The following is a 19,675-nucleotide window of genomic DNA, read 5'->3' on the forward strand; positions in this document are numbered from 1 at the left end:
CAGTTATAGTTTAATAACGGGTGGAGTTATTTTTCCCAAAAAGGGTAAAGTGGACTTCCCTTTAATGAAACTGATACTCAAAACACACATTACCCAAATGGCAGCTTATAATTGACAAAGCACCCCAACCATCTAGAAGAGAAGGTATTTGAAAGAATATTGTCAAACAAGGCATTACCCAGAAAGACTTGCCTTTTTACTACAGAGGTTGAAGATTTGTTTCAAAGTCTTTTACATAGCTACATACTAAAAGCCCTACACATGACACCAAGACCAAGTCACTATATCACTGAAGATATCAGAAGCCATATGAGTACAGAGACTTCAAGAAGCAGAACACTGCTACATTACCTCCTCTGGCAGAAGCTGCTAAGTGATTATGAAAGCATCCTACTCTCACCAGCTCCCTCTGTAAGCTTTAGTTTCACATTTAGGAGGGCTACAGATATTTATAAATTGCTATATCCTCAACTGACGATATTAGCAGGATTAAGGCAAGCTGATTTTGCTCATGGAGTCTTTGTGTATATAAAGGAACGACACCAAGACTGTCTTCTGGGCTTAAGTTTCCAGCTCAAGTCATCCTGGCATCACTAATTCAGGATGGAGGATCTGGATCAGCATGCCTATAGCGCATATTTAGTGTCTAATTATGGGTAGAGGCAAGTGTCACCACAAGGTTTTTGCTCTTCTACCCCCAATATCCCATTAATTCTAATTCTAGAAGCAATTCCAACTACTGTGCTTGAATATCTGAAAAAGTACTTGTTTTAAAAAATGCAGAATACTCAGCTAATTGATCCCTAGATCTAGTGAACAAGAGGAGCAGTGGCAAACATGGTATTTCTTAAAAGAAAAAATTGTCAGACCTACAGTACAGTTTTTTCCACAGACCCCAATCACCAGGTAACAGACTTGTTTAGGAGAGCCTTCTTCTCTTATATCCAGCACTGCATTAAGGGGCAGGTTGTAGTATGGTGTTATAGTTTTCTTCTATTACCCAAGTAACATTTATTGGAATGGTTAATGTTCTGCTACAAGGAGTTAGGGTAGAGGCAAGTGTCACCACAAGGTTTTTGCTCTTCTACCCCCAATATCCCCATTATCTTACTTGTCTAAAGACTTACAATGGATAGTATCCTCAAAGGATTAAGCCAAAACTCAAGTGTTTTGTTTGTTTTTAAAAACTTCAGTTGCACTTTCAATGCAAGCCTGAATTTCATTAGTCTACTTATAGGAAAAGTAGTTTCTACTAGAGGTGGAAGAATGTAAATTTCTGTAAGACTAGAGCATGAAATTGCATTTTTACATTCCCATGATCACTGTATGGAAATGCGGTCTGAAAACATGGCATTCCCCATTTGTTGGGTGCTTTTTTGGTACAGAACATAGCAAGAGAAAGAAATACATGGATACAAGGACAAAAAAGTGTCAGAACACTAGGGGAATGTTACATGCAATCCAGAAATGCAATTTTTATGCATTTATACCACACCCCATAATAGTTGCTAATTTTAGAAATATTTCCCATTGGAGATTGAGATTGTACATTCTGTTGCTCATAATTTGAGAATTAGTGAGCAACTCAGTCATGGTGCATACTTTTATAAAAAAGGCACAGTACGTAACAGCTTAGACTGCCGTCTTCACAATCCATCAGCAGGGAAAGTTTGGCATGCTCCACCCTTTAGCCAGGCAGCCAAGTATTAAATGCTAGAGAAAGTCTGACCTAGTCTACATTTTTGGGAAACTGGATTTTTATGAAAGATTCACATGGTTGTAGTTCCATAATTTATGTACCATTGTCCAATGATAAAAAGAAAAGGAGGACTTGTGGCACCTTAGAGACTAACCAATTTATTAGAGCATAAGCTTTCGTGAGCTACAGCTCACTTCCTCAGATGCAATGATAGCTAAGCAAGTGACAGTATCCCTGGTCTTTATTCACCCACATCCATTCTGGAGATACTGCATCGCCTGTGTCACCCCACAGGTTTGTGGGACCTTGATAAAACATTTTTATTTAGTACACTGGCATCACACATTGTCTAATGACATCTCTGGCAAGACTACATTAGCTCATTCACACTGTAGCAGGACAATATTGCTTTTGACTAAGTCTAATGTCGGTAAAAAATAAAGCTAGATTGTTAGAAGCTGGATGACACTAAACTCATTTTATAGTTAGTAGGTTAGTTTCAGTTCAGGGCAGGCTAAGTTTTCCATTTAAGTACTGGATGAAGTTTTACTAGTACACAGGATGCACTTTCCTTGCCAACAGGTTGCTTTACAGGGGTCCAAGACTACGATTAAGGAGAGTGGAGGCCAATCAAGGTGGTATTGAACCTCAAGGTAATACCAATAAAAAAGATTAAGTGTATTGTTCAGCACCTCTGCCCACCTCTCATACATGGAGGCTGTTCATAGTAGTAGTCTGAAGGAAATGCATGCAACAGCTGAAATACAATTTGAGTTTGAGTCAAAACATTGACTGTTTATTTGCTTTAACAGCCTTGACCTCAAATCTAGGCTGATACGTTTGAGGTTTTCTATTCCAGTTTTGAAAACTAGATTTTAGACAGATTTCTTGGACCCCTAGATAATATCACCATGACTTCAGACTATATAGCACACTTAGGCAGAAATGACTGGCACACAAGACGTCATGCTAGCAAAGGTCTCTCATAAAAGTATTGCGACTCAGTTTTGTCTACCAACTGTACTACAATTACATACATATTGTCTTTAGTTGGTACAGTCAATAGTCAAAGCAACCAAATGGTCAATAGCACATCAATAAAGGGAGAAAGTTTTCTTCCCGCTGCAGTTACCAAGTTGAGGATTCAAATTCCCAATTAGCTGTAAAGTAAATAAGATATCAAATGGCTATTTGTAAATGTTTTAGTACTTTTTATGAGATTAGACCATTTTGTACCACTAAAACGTGAAATGTCAGGACAAGTTAACTCACCATCTGTTTAAGACAAGAAAGCAGGAAGAAAAGTACACAGTCAGTAACAGAGTGAAGCATTTATTTCAAGATTAAACACCAGCTAGCTTGCAAGTTACTCTGCTTTTCTGAAAGCCCGGGAAGCCTTTATTCCATGGAGCTCAGGTAGCTCATGAAGCAACTTAACTAGCTTAAAGTTACAGCTAAAACCCCTTTCCCAAGTTTATTATATATTCTGCATTCACAAGTTTTAGCACCAGAGACAATATTCACTTTAAGTCTTGTGACCTCGGCTAACTTTTAAGTATAAAATGTCTATTTAGATGCTTATTGTAAGCCGAAATAATTTACTGGCTGTCCTTATGTGATTTCAACATTAGGATCTTTCCAGACACATTTTAAGTATTATATTTTAATGTTAAGGACATTAATACATATTTAGACTTGGAATACATTTTAAGAAGCTGTACAATGGCCTTCATTCTCGCATTTGTTACCCTGCAACAGTAGTCTGATGTGTTCTCTATACATGTTCTGCAAAGCTCACTCAGTACGCTGGTCTTGGCACTTAGAGGTCTTTGAAAAGACCTCTTCAGCAAATTTGTTTAAATAGGAGAGTCCAAAGTTTATGGACTCTCCATAGCCAATGCCCTCCCAGTTTCAGGATGGAATGCAATCATGCATTTCTACAGGGGTTTTGGCTTACTACCTCTGTATTCACATGCTAAGCCCAACTGCTTAAATCCAAGACAAAAAGAGTAGATACTATAACCAAGACCCTACAGTCAAGAAACTTATGAGAAACTCAAGTCCTGCATAAAACTAAGTTGCACTACAGACTCAGAGCTGCCTTTTGGCTGAACGTTGCTCTATGTTTGGTTGCGTTGTAGATATTACTGAAAACATCAACTCACCTTTCAGAGCAATGACTTTAGAAGCAGGATTCATGATGGCACTTTCTGCAGAAATTGGACGTCTGATGGGTGTAGTTGGATCACTCATATCGATTATCACTACCTGTGCTTGTTCCCCTACTTTCTCTCTGATGCAGATAAATTTATCAGATTCCATTGTCAGAGTGCTAAATCCAATGTTTGCTGGGTTAATTCCCAGGTTTTGGAGCTAAATAAAAAGAAAGAAAAGTAGTTTATGCTTTGACAAGTACTGTGTAATAAGTTGATGGCTTGTATAAGCTTATTTGGAAGGGAGGCATTTCTCCTTACGCAAAGAATCTGAATGCAAGCACAAACTAAACAAATAGAACACTGGCAGGTTGAAGAGAATGCCCATTAGGAAGAGTGGTTTTGTTGGCCTTCCACAGGAAAAACAAGACTGACCACCACTTCAAATGGATTTTTTTTTTTTTTTTTTTAAACAAAATCAGTCTAAATTGGTTTCACTGTTTTTCCTGTTTTGATTTTTTCCATCCCAATTTGGGCTAAAAAGATTGAAGTGTTGGAATTTCCTACAAGAGAGACTTTTATGAACAGTTCTATTGGACAATATGAACCAAGGTACCAGATGTTTGATAGTAAGCAATCAGTATTTTTAATTGGACTATGATTGTGCAATAGGTAACTGTCAGAGTACCATGTCTGACATTCTCCAATACAATACTCAGACACTCCACTTCCTTCCCTAGACCTGAAGAGCACAGTTTAGCTCAAAAGCTTGTAATTCCACCAACAGAAGCTGGTCCAATAAAAATCTCTCTCCACCTACCTGGTCTCATTCTCTAATAGAAACAGAGGAAGACCACCACAAATCCAAAACAGAGCAACTCCAACAAAAGAACAGAAGTAGCTAGACTGCGTGTCAAATTGCATGGTCTTAGTTCAGGATTTAGAAACTGGGATAAAATGCTAGTTAAGATGCTTAACCCCACCTATAGGCGATATCCTACCTTAATGCCTATTTAATCGAGAGCTTCTACTAGCAGCTTGATAACAAAGCTAGTAGTGCAATAATCTTGTGTATAGAAGAGCTATCCTGGACTAGATTTTGGGGACTGGCAAGTATCCAGGAAGTAACATTAGTATGGAGACTAAAGTGTCTACTAGCAGAAAGCTATGTCATGTAGTTTTAGAGTCTTTCTGGAATACTATTTTTGGTACTAGGCTCCTTGTTACCAGAATGACAAATATGAAGGTGCTGAGAAGAGCAACAAATTAGGAATTGGAGAGAGAGAGATGACTTTTATAAATAAGCGAAGGACAGAATAGAATTACTGAATACTCAAAGTGGAAGTTTAGAATGGTAAAGATACAAGGTAGTACAATAGGATTAAGCCAAGGGAAGTTTCAACTGAAATTAGGGGGGGAAATTTGAGTGATCGCCATTCCTGAATGATCTAAGGGAATCAGAAGCTTCTGCACTTCTATTCCAACCTAGACTGAATAATGCACTTCAACAAAGCCCTGGCTGGGATGATTTAACTGGGAATTGGTCCTGCTTCGAGCGGGGGGTTGGACTAGATGACCTTCTGGGGTCCCTTCCAACCCTGATATTCTATGATTCTATGAACTGCACTGTATCTGCACTGGGCATGATTGAGTCAGTGTCAATCAATGGACTGTGTGTTTAAGGCAAGGCATGTGCACTTGAGGAAAATCCCAGTCCAAATCTGAAGAAAGGAACAGCTGCTCACTCCCTCCCTCTCCAGCCCCCCCCCCCCCAATCAATTTTTAGGCAAGTATTGGCACCACTTCAGAGCCTGACTATAGGCTTTTTGAAGTTTCCAAACACAGGTGACAACTGCTTGTGTCACTGAAATTCAGTTATGCCCAGCTCTGGTTCAGTTTGAGAACATCCATAAAAAACCTCTACTGGGGGATGAGCCAAATCCAGAAAAGCAATAACTGCAGTCATTCTGGTCAGTTACTTGATTACTACATACAAATTCATCTCCATGCTATTTAGTCTCCTATTGCTCAAGTAAAGTACATCTCTAGACAGATAGGTTAACCTATCATCTGCTTAAAAAGTGGAACCTAGAGGCTGGGAGCCAACTAGTGATGGCTTGGTTAAAGAAATTCCAGTTTCAGCGGTTGTTGTTCTCGCACAGCAGAAAGCACCACCTATAATTAAGGTTCAATCAGTCACGGTAAAAAGGAGCCATTTCGATACTATATCTATTTAATACTCCTTTTATGATTCTCCTTCTAATGACTCAAGTTACTATAAACTTGAGGCATCTCCTGTAGATTTTAGCCCTTTAGGTTTAGTTTATAATTTGATTCCTTCTACTGTTTTCTACTTCAGAGCCCATCTTTTGGGGAGAAGTAGCCTTAAGCCAGTTCTAATTTTAATTAATGTGAATAGTCAAATTTAGATACAGAGCCAAATGTAGCAGACTGCAAGTCTCATTTTGTCTCAACTAATAGCTTTGCTTATGGAGTTTTTGAATCTTACTGCTAATCTCTTAAAATCTTCAATTAAACGAATATGATTCCCTTTCTGACTGAATGAGATTGACACTAACACCCCATTCTGATTGTACTAGAAGTAAATAAAAATTGCCCTGAAGCCAAAGCATCATGGATACCACAACTGACATTATTACAATCCATTCCAGCAGTGCTTTTAAAGGGGAGACTAAAGTCACCAAGGCAATGAACAGGTCACATAGTTTGTGCCATGTACACACTATTAAATAGGTTTTGATCTGGTTGATCAGAGCTGGCTACAACTGAAGACACTCACTAAGCCATACATTAGGTATGTAATTGGCAACATTTTAGCTGCGATCTCTAAAGATGCCTCAGGGATCACTTCTGTACTCCCTATTAAATTGTTACTAATGCAATGCTGAAGCGCACTACTGTAATTCTGGGCTAGTCCTGACAGACCCATGTTTGCTTCAGAAGACTGAAGCCATAAAGCAGAAAGTGAACAGGTGTAAAGCCATCTGGGAAGTCATTGAGACAGACTAGCACTAGCCGCAATTTAAGGGAGGACCCCATCCCCACGTTCTATACATGAAAGCATAATATCTAAATATGTCCAGGTAACTAACATATGCGTCATGGGTCATTCATTCCAAAAAGGTGTTCATGCAGCGTTTAAGCACTGGGAGCCTCTTCACTATGGAGTTTTGGAAATTAAGAGCTGTAAAAGTAGTTAGCATAAATTTTATGCATGCATTAAAGTCAGATTTCAGGATTCTGAATTATGAGTTTTGATAAGACTTCTAATTTTGTATGTAGTCAGTATACTTTGCCAAGTATAAGATAGCCATTTACAATCAGCCTCCAGTGTAATATGCTAAGGCCATTTACTATCTCTAGTAGAGATTAATTCAAATAGTTAATGCTATATTTGCAATTCACATAATACTTTACACTCCATGTGCTTCCAACACCACTTCTTACAATAGCCTTGTGAAGTATTATCACCCTTTAATAAGTGAAGTTACACAGCCTGCTCAAGGCCACAAGGGCAGGGATTAGGACTCAGGAGTTCTGCTCCTAGTCACATGCTCTGACTTGGAACTGTGCTCCCCTAGTGTACAGGGAGTGGTACAGAAGGAATCATTTGTCATTCTACATAAATATCCAGTTAAGCACTTTCTTAATTTGTAGTTTAGCCATCATATAGATTATGAAACTGACTATTTGTTTACACAGAATCTCTAAAACACATTTGCTTATTTGGAAGTAACAGTGTCTCTCTTGGGCATTTTACCTCAACCCTCCATATTTAGCCATAAGGGTTCAGGCCAAGACAGGTGCCAGCTTTTAAAAGAATGGAGAGCAGAGCTGTTTTGCTTGGATTTCATTTGTTATAATTTCTATAAATGTTCACTGTAGCAGTAAACCAGCACTGAACTTCATGTTCCGCTACTTCCCATCCTCTATATTTGCTTTGTATCTTGTGAAATTACTATTCACTTAGACACAATTCTTCACAATGATTTACACACTGCTGCCCTCCTCTCCCTGCCACTTTCAGCATATTCTTCATGAGATGCCTCCCATTAACAATATGACCTTCAAGAGTCATTTTTAGTATCTAGAATTATGCAAGCTTACATATGTTGTATGTACCTGTGAGCCAGTAAAGAACCATTCCCATGGTGTTGGCAAAATGCAGCACTCTAAATGCTGATTTAACTACTGTTACTCAGTAATCATACCACCAATTATGTATTCCCTTCCACACTGCATACCCCTGTACCTCATTTGTTCCCCAATAGCCCTCCCTTAAGCCACATACACCAGCAAGTGAGCTTTGAGAAGTTTTTGTCAGTGTTGGAGTTCAAGTAGCCCCTTCCCCACTCTTTCAAGATATTTTATCCTCGAGAGAGGATTACATTATCCTGCAGACTCCCATGGAACCTGCAATGCTGAGTCATTATGGTATATCTTCCTTAAGTTTTCAACATAGTTCAAGTCTAAGTTATTGATATTAATTTCAGTCCTTAGGAATCCAATTGAGGTTTTAGAATTTAGAAATATCAATTTCTACTCTTCTCAAAAGAAGCTGGGAGGCCCTTATCTACTCTTTACAATATATATTTACTGCCTAGCAATAAGCAACAACCTCTTGGGACCTGCATCCTCTTTACAGTAGGAGACAGCAGTGAACTATTGCTAGATCTATCCTTCTTTACCCAGGATATTTTAGCAGGCCAGTTTTCATTTTAGGCTCATTAAGAATCTTTGAGAGAGTATTCAATTAGCATTTGATTTTCTTTTTTGCTCTACTTCTATTCACCCCACTTATACTCTAAATGATGGGAAGAGTCCCTCCTGACTTATTACTCTTTCCTTTAGCAGGTCACCCTCCTCCCTGATTAGACTTCAGTAATGTCATTTATATAGCTTCAGTCACTTATTAGTATAGTTTCAGATACAGGATAAAGACTCCTGAAGACTAAGCTGACTTTTTCAAGTCAGCTTTCTGCCATCCAAATTCCCCCCCCCCACCCCCAGTTTCAAATGAAAAGCAATACTCAGAGGCATGTTCTCCCCTGTTCCATGTGTAAGTGTCAAGTTTCATGGTCAGATTAACTGGTGCTCACTCTCTGCTATTAGGTTGCTTGGTATTGTCCAACTCGGCTTTTCCATTCTATAAAGCATTTAGTCAGTGACCTGAAGAGTTGAGCTATAAAGTCAAGTTATTCTGCACCCAACTCTAGAAACAGTTTTCTGAAGTTTGTTTCACCCTCCCCCCCTCCATATTGATCAAGGAAGTTAAAATCCCCAGCAAATCAAAACTTTGGCAAACCTTAATGCTAAAGAGCCTTGTAGTGACCCTGATGATCATTTCAAGCACAACATAAATACAAAGTTGTCTGAGCCAGAACTGTTTCAAGGTTCTCATTTGAATGCCCTTCCTTGGGCAGCTGAAGCAAGATAAAATATATGGGAGTCTAAACTGTTTTGCCAAGAATTACATTTAGGAACATAATCCTCATGTCCCCAACCCACTCAGAGGAAGAACTGTAGAAGTAATCTTCCATTATCCAAGGTATGCTAGACAGCTTTCAAAGTATTTTCTAGCGTATGACCTTGGTACTTCTACAGCCATTTACTCCATCCAGTATGGTATGTTAGGCTAATGGGGTAGCTGCATCTTTCCAACACCTGCAGTACCACAGTAGAACCTCTGTTACAAACTGACGGGTCAAACACACCCTTCATTTGGAACTGGAAATATGCAGTCAGACAGCAGAGACAAAAAAGCACACAATACTGTGTTAAACTACTAAAAAAGGGAAAGCTTAAAAAGTTGGACAAGGTAAGGAAACTTTGTGCTTGTTTCATTTAAATTAAAATGGTTAAAAGCAGTATTTTTCTTCTGTACAATAAAGCTTTGAAATGTTACTATGTCAATTTTCAGTTGTAAACTTTTGAAAGAACAGCCAGAACATTTTGTTCAGAGTTAAACCTCCATTCCTGAGGTGGTCATAACTCTGTATTGGCTCTTAGTTACAGCAGAACTCCAAAAAGTTTAGAGCAGACAATGTTCTGCTAGGACTCTTTACTAGCTTCCCACGCACCCATGACCAACACGTTTTATCATATTGTTCTCCCATGGGAAGAACCACCATCTCAAAGTAACTCACCAAAAGATACCTGTCATAACTGACCCTATGTGTGGTCCGCAAGGCCAACTGAACAGTTAAAAATTTGTATGTAATATGCAGAATATAAATAGTTATATTTAGAACACTAGCATTTTAATGTTGCCTCCTTCAGAGCCTGATAAGTCTGGTAGAGAAGCCAGCAAGAACCTACAGTTCAGAGATAGCAAAACTACCATTCTGTTCTACATTTCTATTCTCAGGTCTTGTCTTTTTTTGGGGGGGGGGGGGTGGAGGAGGAGAGGGTCTAACCTAAGGTGGTGTGAATTTAGGACAATATAAATTGGGATAATCTCTGTAGAGGCCCTTATTTCAGTCAAAAAAAGGGGTTTGGGTTTAAACTACATTCAAAAATTGTACTGAATAAGTGTTTCCACACCGGTATACCAGTATTGTTAAACTGCTGAACTGTCCCCACATAGAAACCATTTAACCCCTTTGTTTATACTATTTGTCAGAATAACCTCACAAATTTGCATTCAGTTTTCTAAAATCTTGTGGTGATGGCAGCAGCAAGTGCCTCCAGTGGTGAATACTGTACCAGTTGTATTTAATAGGCAATTTTTTTGGATTTGTACAGAAGAGTTTAGCCTTCGCAGTTCACTTTTACCTGCCATCTGAAGTAAATCGGGAGTGCCAAGATAAAGCATGGATTAAACAATTACTACATTAAATAAGAAGCCAGATAGCACAGTAGGGTCATTTGGCTCCTGACAGATGGAGGAATACATTGGTCTTGTAGCCTAGCAGCAAGTATCAGCAAATCAAGACTGCAATTGCACATAATTGACCCAAATCTCTGGCCATTCCCATTTGAGGTATAATATTAGAATTTTAATACATTGTTACGTATAGGAAGTCTTGACATATCCTATTTTAAAATAGGATTAGCCCTCAGTGAGCACCAAAGCCCACTGAATAAACAGATTATGTTTGGATGTATTAAAGTACATCAATAATATCTGTTTTGGAGCATGCACCTCTGAATAGAAAGTGGACACGTTAGCATTACTAATTGGTAGTCTGAATACAGACTTATGCTACACTGAAGTACCTGTCAACTCTCCACAAAAAGTTACACTTGTGTACTATTTCCTGAAGTTGCACTTATCCTTTTACTGAGTATTCTGGTAGAAAATTAGCAGTGAAACTTCTACATGAAGTTTTGTTTTTGGAGTAATGACAATGACCTCTAAACAAATTTGTTAGAAGACAAGTATGCTAAAGTTATGATTGGTATAATCGTCTCAATTCTGAAATTAGAAGACTTCCACATCTATTCAAGTTGGGGAAACTCCTAACTTGAGGCTATTTCGCTGAAAGCAAAGGACTTTTTTTTCCCCCACAATAGGTTTGTGAATATTTGAGCAGCCTTTATCTAGTGCCAACAGACCCAATGCAAGCCAGCCTACATCATTCTGCTACTGGCTCCAATCCACTATATATATTCAATCCTAAACCTCTTCTGTAAGATGAGCAGTCTACTAAAATGCAATATTTGTTATAAATTGACTTCTACCTGATGGTACCAAGTTCACTACTTTACTTCACTTGTGCCAAAACATCCCACTTGACTAATGTGGTAAGAAGCAAGGATAAGCTTTATTCAGCAGAACACAGTTCTTCCATGGGACACCCAAATCTAATTCTAAATATTGTTTTGATCTACTAGCAAATCTTTGTTTGCTGGTAAAACTCAGATGTACATTTCGGACATACTGAAGTCATTAGATTAGAACTGTTCTTCTGATAACAGAGCATGTTTTTTGCAGGACAGAATTACTATTCTAGATAACACTAGGATTCTTCTCCATAGCTTTCTTTTAGAAGGGCAAAATTCAGCAGCTTAAGATGGGATATACAGTCAACATGCAGCAAGCCTGGAGATCAGCTCATGTTTGAGTCAGTTACATTCTAGAGCTTTTTAAATGTAAGCCTTCCATCCCCAGCATAGATACAGAATATCTTTTACAGTATACCTCAAGTTGATCATGGCATTTTCAGTTTAAGGTGAAGTCAGTGAGGTAATAACCATCAGAACACGTTTAACTGCTACATATAAGGAACACAGCTTCCTATTTTGTAGAAGAGTACATTTATACTAGTTAGATGCACAAACTGCCACTATTTAAGTTACAAAGTTCACTTTCAGGGGGAAAAGCTATTTGAACTACTCCAGCTGGTAAACCCCCTCTAACATGTACCATGTTTTGTAAATGGGATCGTCATTGTGGGAGGACAAGTCACATGCCATCTATATGCTACCACCCAAGGCACCATGCATTTTTTAACCACAGAACTGACATGGCTAGAAGGCAACAAAAAGCACCACTTGGCAGACTTCATAAATGGTATAAAGTAATCCAGACCCTAGACTAGGCTCTTAACAGTCCATCTTGCCAATTGTGAACCAAGTTACCTGGGGTTTCAGAGTCAAATTCTGGCTTCAGTCTATACCCTGCACTAAGTTCCTGCAGACAGCTATTCTGTCCTAGAATGTGATTAGGCATTCACCTGTAGCTGTATACCTAGAGTTTCATTGTATACTGTGAATAATTTGAGAAATTATGTAGTTTATTTTGTGTAGTGAGAAGTGTCAGGTTTGATGAACTCACCTGCTAAGTTATATTAATTCAGCTTTTTCCTGCTTCTTACAGTGCCAGCCCTGGAAGTTGTTTTTGTATGATCCAAGTACCTTTATTCAATATTACTTTCCCTCTATTATGCTAGACAGGATGCACACAGTTTAGTAGCAAATCACATTTATCAAAAAATATTTGTCATAACCTAACTTCATGACACAGCATGATAGAAATAAAGGTCTTACATAGTATTTAGCTATGAAGTGTAGCGACAGGGAAAAAAATCTGTCTTAGACTAGATCTGTTGTGTCTATTCTTGCTTAATTTCATTTAAAATATTTGAGCTAAACTAGCCAGCATGAGCTATCTTCACTGTAGACAAAATTAAGAATTAGTTCCTAAAAGCTACAAGGTTACACTGGAGTGCTTGACTATGCTTTTTCCATCCTTATCTGTTTAAACAATCACAGCATGGTGTCAAAGACTTATAAAGTTTACCCAATACCTAGTTAATATTGCATCTGACTTGCAGAACACCTGTTATTTCAGTCCTAGGTCACTATGTGACCTGCCAAACTTTACTTTTAATCGTCACTGGGTTTGATCATGTGGATTGAGGTCCCTTATTGGCAAAGTTGAGACCAACCACACAACAGCACCATATGTAGATCAGATTAGTCTAGAGATGGGCAAACTAAGGCCCACGGACCACCCTCCTGCCCAGCCCCTGAGCTCCTGGCACAGGAGGCTAGCCCCCGGGCCCTCCCCCGCTGTCCCCTCCCCTGCGGCCTCAGCGCACCATGCTGTCAGTGTAGCTTATTAAGCTGCTCCATGTAGGAATGTGCTACTGGTAGCAGTTACGGAGAGCAATTTACTACACGACACCGTGGCAACGCTCTGGGCAGCGTGGCTATAGTGCTGCCAGCCACCAGTGCTCTGTGCTGAGCGGTAAGGGAACAGAGGGGGTTGGATAGAGGGCAGGGGAGTTTGGGGTGGTGGTTAGGGGCGTGGATGGGGTTGGGGCGGTCAGAGGTTCTGGGGGCAGTCAGGGAGCGTGGGGGGGAGGGAAGGGGCTGGATAGGGGGTGTGGGCACAGCCTTCCCTAACCAGCCCTCCATACAATTTCTGAAACCTGATGTGGCCCTCAGGCCAAAAAGTTTGCCCACCCCTGGATTAGTCTGTTACCTAGAGACAAAATGCAACTGTTAGGTCCCAAAAGGAAAGTCTGAGAACCTGTGGATTACTCCAAGGTCTAGGCATGTGCCATGAACTATTTAGAAAACTCATGGGTCATTCCCAATCCCAGTTCTACTTCCACACCTTTTGCACTGCACTTTAATGTGAGAGGGTGCAGGTTGTTAGAGTTGAGTGAAGGCACAGTATGCACGCTCTTTTGTAAAGGTTTTTTGAATACCGCTTTCAGCCCCTATCACTGACAAATCCATTTTTCTTAATTTAATTCCATTCCATTCCATCATAAAGCTACTGTATGCCATAGAACCAAAGCAGTTAGTGTCCAGTAACTTCTCTGCACTTCAAACTACTTCCTATTCTGTTGGCTGATCCTAATCAGGTCAGTTTATTTCCCCAGAGGATGTTTAAATCTAAATTAATGGTAGGACTAATACTTGCCCCCAGAAACTACCAGTAATAGTCAGCTAAATCTGAATGTCTACAGCCATAAAGTTTTTATTGGCTTATTGCCAAATGGGCTACTGGAGGGTCAGGGAACAGTGGGGGTGCAGTGGTGATTCTATACTAAGAGCCTACAAGCATTTCAATTATAGCCTTTAGATATGGTGAAGGGGTATAAAAAGTGATCATTTTAGTTTGTCAGGCTGCACTCTATGGATTTAGGGGGAGGGGAGGAAATAGGCAAGTATATAAACAATGGAGTTTTGGCAAGACTGGTCCAAGGAGTTTTGAATATGGTAAAGTACCTCCTCTGTAGGCATAACTTATAGTATGGTGATTCAAGATTCTAAAACCCTTAAATATTTGGACAGTAGAGCTAGCTCCCACCCAATACAGTGTGTAGCAGTTCTACAGAAGTGTAAGTTTTTAGTACTGTTTGCACACAACATGAGACTAATTACAATAGAAGCTTAAGTCCATACCCACCCTCTTGCCTCAAAAAAGGAAGTTATGCAGAACTGTCAGACTCCATCATGCTGTGCTCTGACAGCTTAAGGCAACAGCCCTATGAACCACCACCAAAATAGGTAAGAATGCTGCCTCTTGATTTCTGACTAGGCATCCAATCTCTATACAAGTGACAATTGCATAGGAGAGGAGACTAAACTGAAGCCAAAACCCAATGCTACTGTCAGAAAACTGACTCCGTTTATTTGTTAAGTAGAAAGAGGTGTTCTCTTTATTATGCTTCACTCACTTTTCTATCCTCTACAGAACAATTCACTCAGCAATCATGACCTCTTGGACAGCCCAAAGTGCTTAAGATCAGAAGTACGAAAGTCAGAACTACATTTACGATACAGTAACATTAGTTAATTTGTCATGTTTCCAAGAAACATGGATGTACAATTTGCAAATATTCTATGCATACTTTCCTCAGAGGTCAAATATTTAGCTACAGTAGATTCATGAAAGCCTTGCTCAGTCTAGTGCTACTGTTCATCTTGAGTCACAGGCCTGTTGCACAACTGACAGCAATTCCTGCAGAGAGAGACTCTGGTCAGACAATTGTAATTTTCAGCCTACTTGTTCAGAAAAGTGTGCAGGCATGTTGGTGGTGTACTATTGCTTTATAATGAGAACAGGGGGAACTTCAGAATCTTATAATAGTGTGTGTCAAGATCCTCCAGCATAAGAGTCCAACGAAGCTCATCTACTAGAGAACTGAACCTAATCTTGTACAAAAAGGATGTGTTACTACCCAATAGGTTAACAGATCTTAGTTTAAGTTAAGCTACTATCCACTCCTTCCTTACCAGACACGGAGCTTGCCAAGACAATTTGTGGAAGCATCACCACCTAAATACAGAGCTCTCAGAACACCATCAAAATATGCTCAGAGGGCAGTTGTTAGCGATGCGAGATAGTATATCTTTGACCACACATGCATGTAGGATCCTCTCACTGGCCTCAGGTATGAAGGCTTCCTGCACATTGACCTTGTCCCCTTCAAAACTGAAATGTCCATGAGTAGCATGGCAAATCAAAGATGGGTACATGCATGGTTGGGTCAGCTATAAGAGGTCTCTGACACCAGCTGCAAACCATTCTTCATGACACATCTATGTTGCAAAGAAAGCTGGGTAGGGCAAGTGTGCCCATGACTGGTGCCTCATATGACAAGAATGCTCTTGGGTGACTGAAGAGGTCTGTGTATAGTGGTAGGCTTGGGGCCTGATCTTCTCAACCATTCTGGCTGTAGCAGCCTCAGAACAGATGTGTGGAGGAGTGATGATGCTTAACACAGGGAATCATGTACTGGTGTGGGTTGGATCATCCCAGTTACAATGCACATGCTTAACAGTTGTGTGCCAAACGACTCGACATGTGATAATGAAGCCAGAACAGAGCATAGTATTCTGCTGCAGAGTAACAGAGAGCTAAACCAGATGATCATAGGGAGCAAACTCTGAAGTGCTCCTGATTTTGCGATTTGTTACATGACAACCTTTGCCAGTTTTCACCATCCACTAAAATGGCTTTAAATCCAAAACAAGTTTACAGGATGATCAGTTAATTTGTTCAGACAGTTAAATCCCTGAAACAGAGCTCATGTCTTGTTTTTTTATAGCACTGATCATACCATTAATTCACTAAATATTGATTTTCTTCATTGCATTCACTCCCTCACAAGACTGTGTCAGTTTATACTACATTGTGGGAACCACACTTGTGAACTATAGATATTTTTCACATTTAGTTTGCATTGTTTGTAGTTCAACATTCACATGGTGTTTTAGACCAGTGTAGGGTGTCGAACAATATTAACCATTGCCTGAATGATCACTAGAATCCTCCATCAGATTGCTTTAGGTGTATTATATGTATATGATGCATCTGGGTAATGGGATACAGAACCTCCTGCTATCAACAAAATATGTCACACAGCAGATTGTATCAATGGCATTTCAGCATCTTCAGAGGCCTGTTTGGGCAGTAGGATAGCTATGTGACAACTAAGATACAAGTGTTCAATACAATTGTGATGACAACTTACATGGAGCAAAAACATGGCAATTTAACAGCTCAGGAGAGGAAATTAAACAGTTCAGTGTCAAGAGTTAGAGAAAACTGATTTGTGATTAAATCAAACTAGTGAGAAGATTTTGATAATTCAATAAATCACAGTTTTACAAGACAATCACAACGGTGAGATCATGTCTAATGTGCAGAAGGTGGTAGATATGCTTTTATAGAAAGTTTAATAGACCTAAGGTTGAAGAAAGCAGTTCAGGAGGCAGATCGCAAATGAGGTTGGAAGATGTTATTTTGAAGGATTTAAGAAGCCTCCCTCAACCAATTCTTGAAGGAAGATGATTTGCAAGATACTGTTTGATATGGAAGTCCATTCAACAGGCCACCATGGCTACATCATAGCCACTTGAATCTGCTGCTGCATTTATTCAAAATCAGAAGATGTATTATTGAACTATTTTTGACTTGGCCCATTTCCTTCATTTTTCCTATTTATCCATTTATAGCTGCGTACAATTCCCTTTACAATGTTTTCATTAACTTTGATTAGCTAGTTTACACAATCTCTTAAAGCTTGTAATATTTCAAAGTTTCTCTAGAGATACATCTTTTCACCTATATTTCATCACTGTTCAAGAATAATGTTTTCTTTAAGCAGGATTAGTTATATAGACTAACCCCATACTAGAAACGCACTGAGGCAAGTTAAAGCTATGTTTTGCTAACATTAAGTATGTTTTAGTCATCTTTTAGAATTACTCATGCCTGAAGTGTTACATCATTTAATGTTTCAGAGTAACAGCTGTGTTAGTCTGTACCCACACAAAACAGGAGTACTTGTGGCACCTTAGAAACTGAAATTTATTTGAGCACAAGCTTTCGTGGGCTACAGATATATCTGACAAAGTGGGCTGTAGCTCACAAAAGCTTGTGCTCAAATAAATTTCAGTTTCTAAGGTGCCACAAGTACTCCTGTTCTTTTTATTAATCATTTAAATGGCCAAGTGTAAGAAGTCAGAAACATCTAGCAATAATGCAAAGTAAAATGTATAATTACAGATACTATTTTTGATAGCTGCTTGAATTTTTTTAAATGTATAGGGCTGTTGTATAGTACTAAACTTTCTTCCAGTCTACCATAAAAAAAATAGTATTTTACACCATGTCACAATATCCACTGCCACAAGTCTTTCACACATTTTGTTTTGGTATTAGGGGGACAGTTAGTGAATTGACTAGCCAGCTCACTTCTTTTGCCAGAATTTGTAAATTTATGTAAGTTCAGGATCAAACTTGGCAAAAGGATTTTAATCCAATTTTGGAGTGAAGTTAACAAAATAGGAGCAGAGGCTTCATTTTCTCCAATGAAGTTGCCCCTTTTATCAATAGCCAATTTTACTTCAAATATTTAAAAAGCTACTCAGTAAGCTCTGACTTTCAAATTAATGCCTCTAACAACCCTGTCCCCTTTATAAGCCATATATGAAGTTACATCTACAATGTACTTCAAAGTTGAAATGGTCAATTATTCAGAAACAGTTTAATATTGTTCTCACTCAGTCCTGTCCCCAGAGCAATGATTGGTTATCTAAAAAGGGCTGGCAATAACAGAAAGGGAGCCAGAGTCATTCAGGAAGGAGGTAATTTGAGATAAGTGTGCTTGCACACAAATTTTAAACACTTTCCTCCTGAATTAAAAAAGTACGCCATTCAGGAACACCTTCTAGTTTAGCTTGCTCAAATAGTTAAGTAACAGCAGACAAGAAGCTACATAGAGAGGCACACTTATGTGTGTCCCTAATCTAGGGAAAGTTGTGTTTAATCATAATTTGTCCATACCAGCCCATTCACACTTCCTGCCTCAGTATTATGTTCACATGTTCATGAACACAAACCATGAGGAGCTGGTTGGTATGGAAACCGTTTGCTCCCTTAATGTTAAGCAAGGAAAAAAATGGGATAGAGTCTGAAGGAAGTTTGTCAGTTTCTGACCCATCCTTCCTGTTTTAACAATAAACAATCTCAAAAGATGACACAATATTAACAGTAAATAAGAGTTTCTAGAGCTTAGTAGGGGGAAAACAAAAAATGCAAGTTTAAACACAAGTAGGCAGGCGGAGGGTCATGTAATAAAGTTGAAAGATGCTGTAGAGAACAAGTAAATAAACCTGCACTGTGACAGACAATTGACATTTTGAAATGGATGCTAATTTGACAGCGACAGTGCGAAGACAAGAGCACTTGCCAAGTCCATTTCCTGTTCTCATTCGTTGAGTGAATTCCTGCCTTGAACTGCCTGTTCAGAAGCAGCTATTTTCCCCCTCACTTTTAGTTTACAAACTTCATCCTCCCCACTCACCAATGCATAGAAAAATGTTAATCTATACATCACTGCTGTAGCTTATTCCCATCGTTCAAGCATGTTTGCTCTGTTATATTCATGGATATTTTCCAATGCTGCCATTATTCCTTAAGCAGGAAAAAGAAAATAGCTACAGATCATTTATAGGGAGGGTTTGAATGTTACTTTGTAGGAAAGTGGGCAGCTTCCAAATCCAGATTTTATTTTTTTCCTCCTTATTTTACAAAAAATCCCTCCCAACTTGCAGCACAGGCTGCAAGATCCCCCAGGAATCCCTGCAAACTGGAGACGGATGGTCATTTGTGAAACAGAAGGGCAAAATTAGGGAGCCCACCTAAACTAAAGCTCTTGCCCACAGCTCCAGAGACAAATAATGCCAATCCCTGTTCCTAATACTCTCCACTGCTGGAGTAAAGCCGACAAGCAGCTCCGAGACCTCCCCCTTCAGCCCTAAAAAGAGAGTCCCTCAAGCAGCGAGTGACTCTGCACAAATAGCACAGGCTACAACAAAAAGAGACAGACAG

General features: G+C 39.2%; 1 protein-coding gene across 2 annotated transcripts in view; it reads right to left on the minus strand.

Annotated features, from left to right (window-relative positions):
- CLTCL1 (clathrin heavy chain like 1) overlaps positions 1-19,675 on the minus strand; it is a 59,217-nt gene that overhangs the window by 38,730 nt on the left and 812 nt on the right. For both annotated transcript variants that reach the window (XM_084648819.1, XM_084648820.1), the window contains exon 2: positions 3,865-4,072. In XM_084648819.1, coding sequence (XP_084504945.1) covers positions 3,865-4,072 — 208 coding nt within the window. The remainder of the gene's footprint in view (positions 1-3,864; positions 4,073-19,675) is intronic.

This window comes from Lepidochelys olivacea (genome assembly GCF_965140295.1).
Source record: "Lepidochelys olivacea isolate rLepOli2 genome assembly, chromosome: 15".
Classification (NCBI taxonomy): Eukaryota; Metazoa; Chordata; order Testudines; family Cheloniidae; genus Lepidochelys; species Lepidochelys olivacea.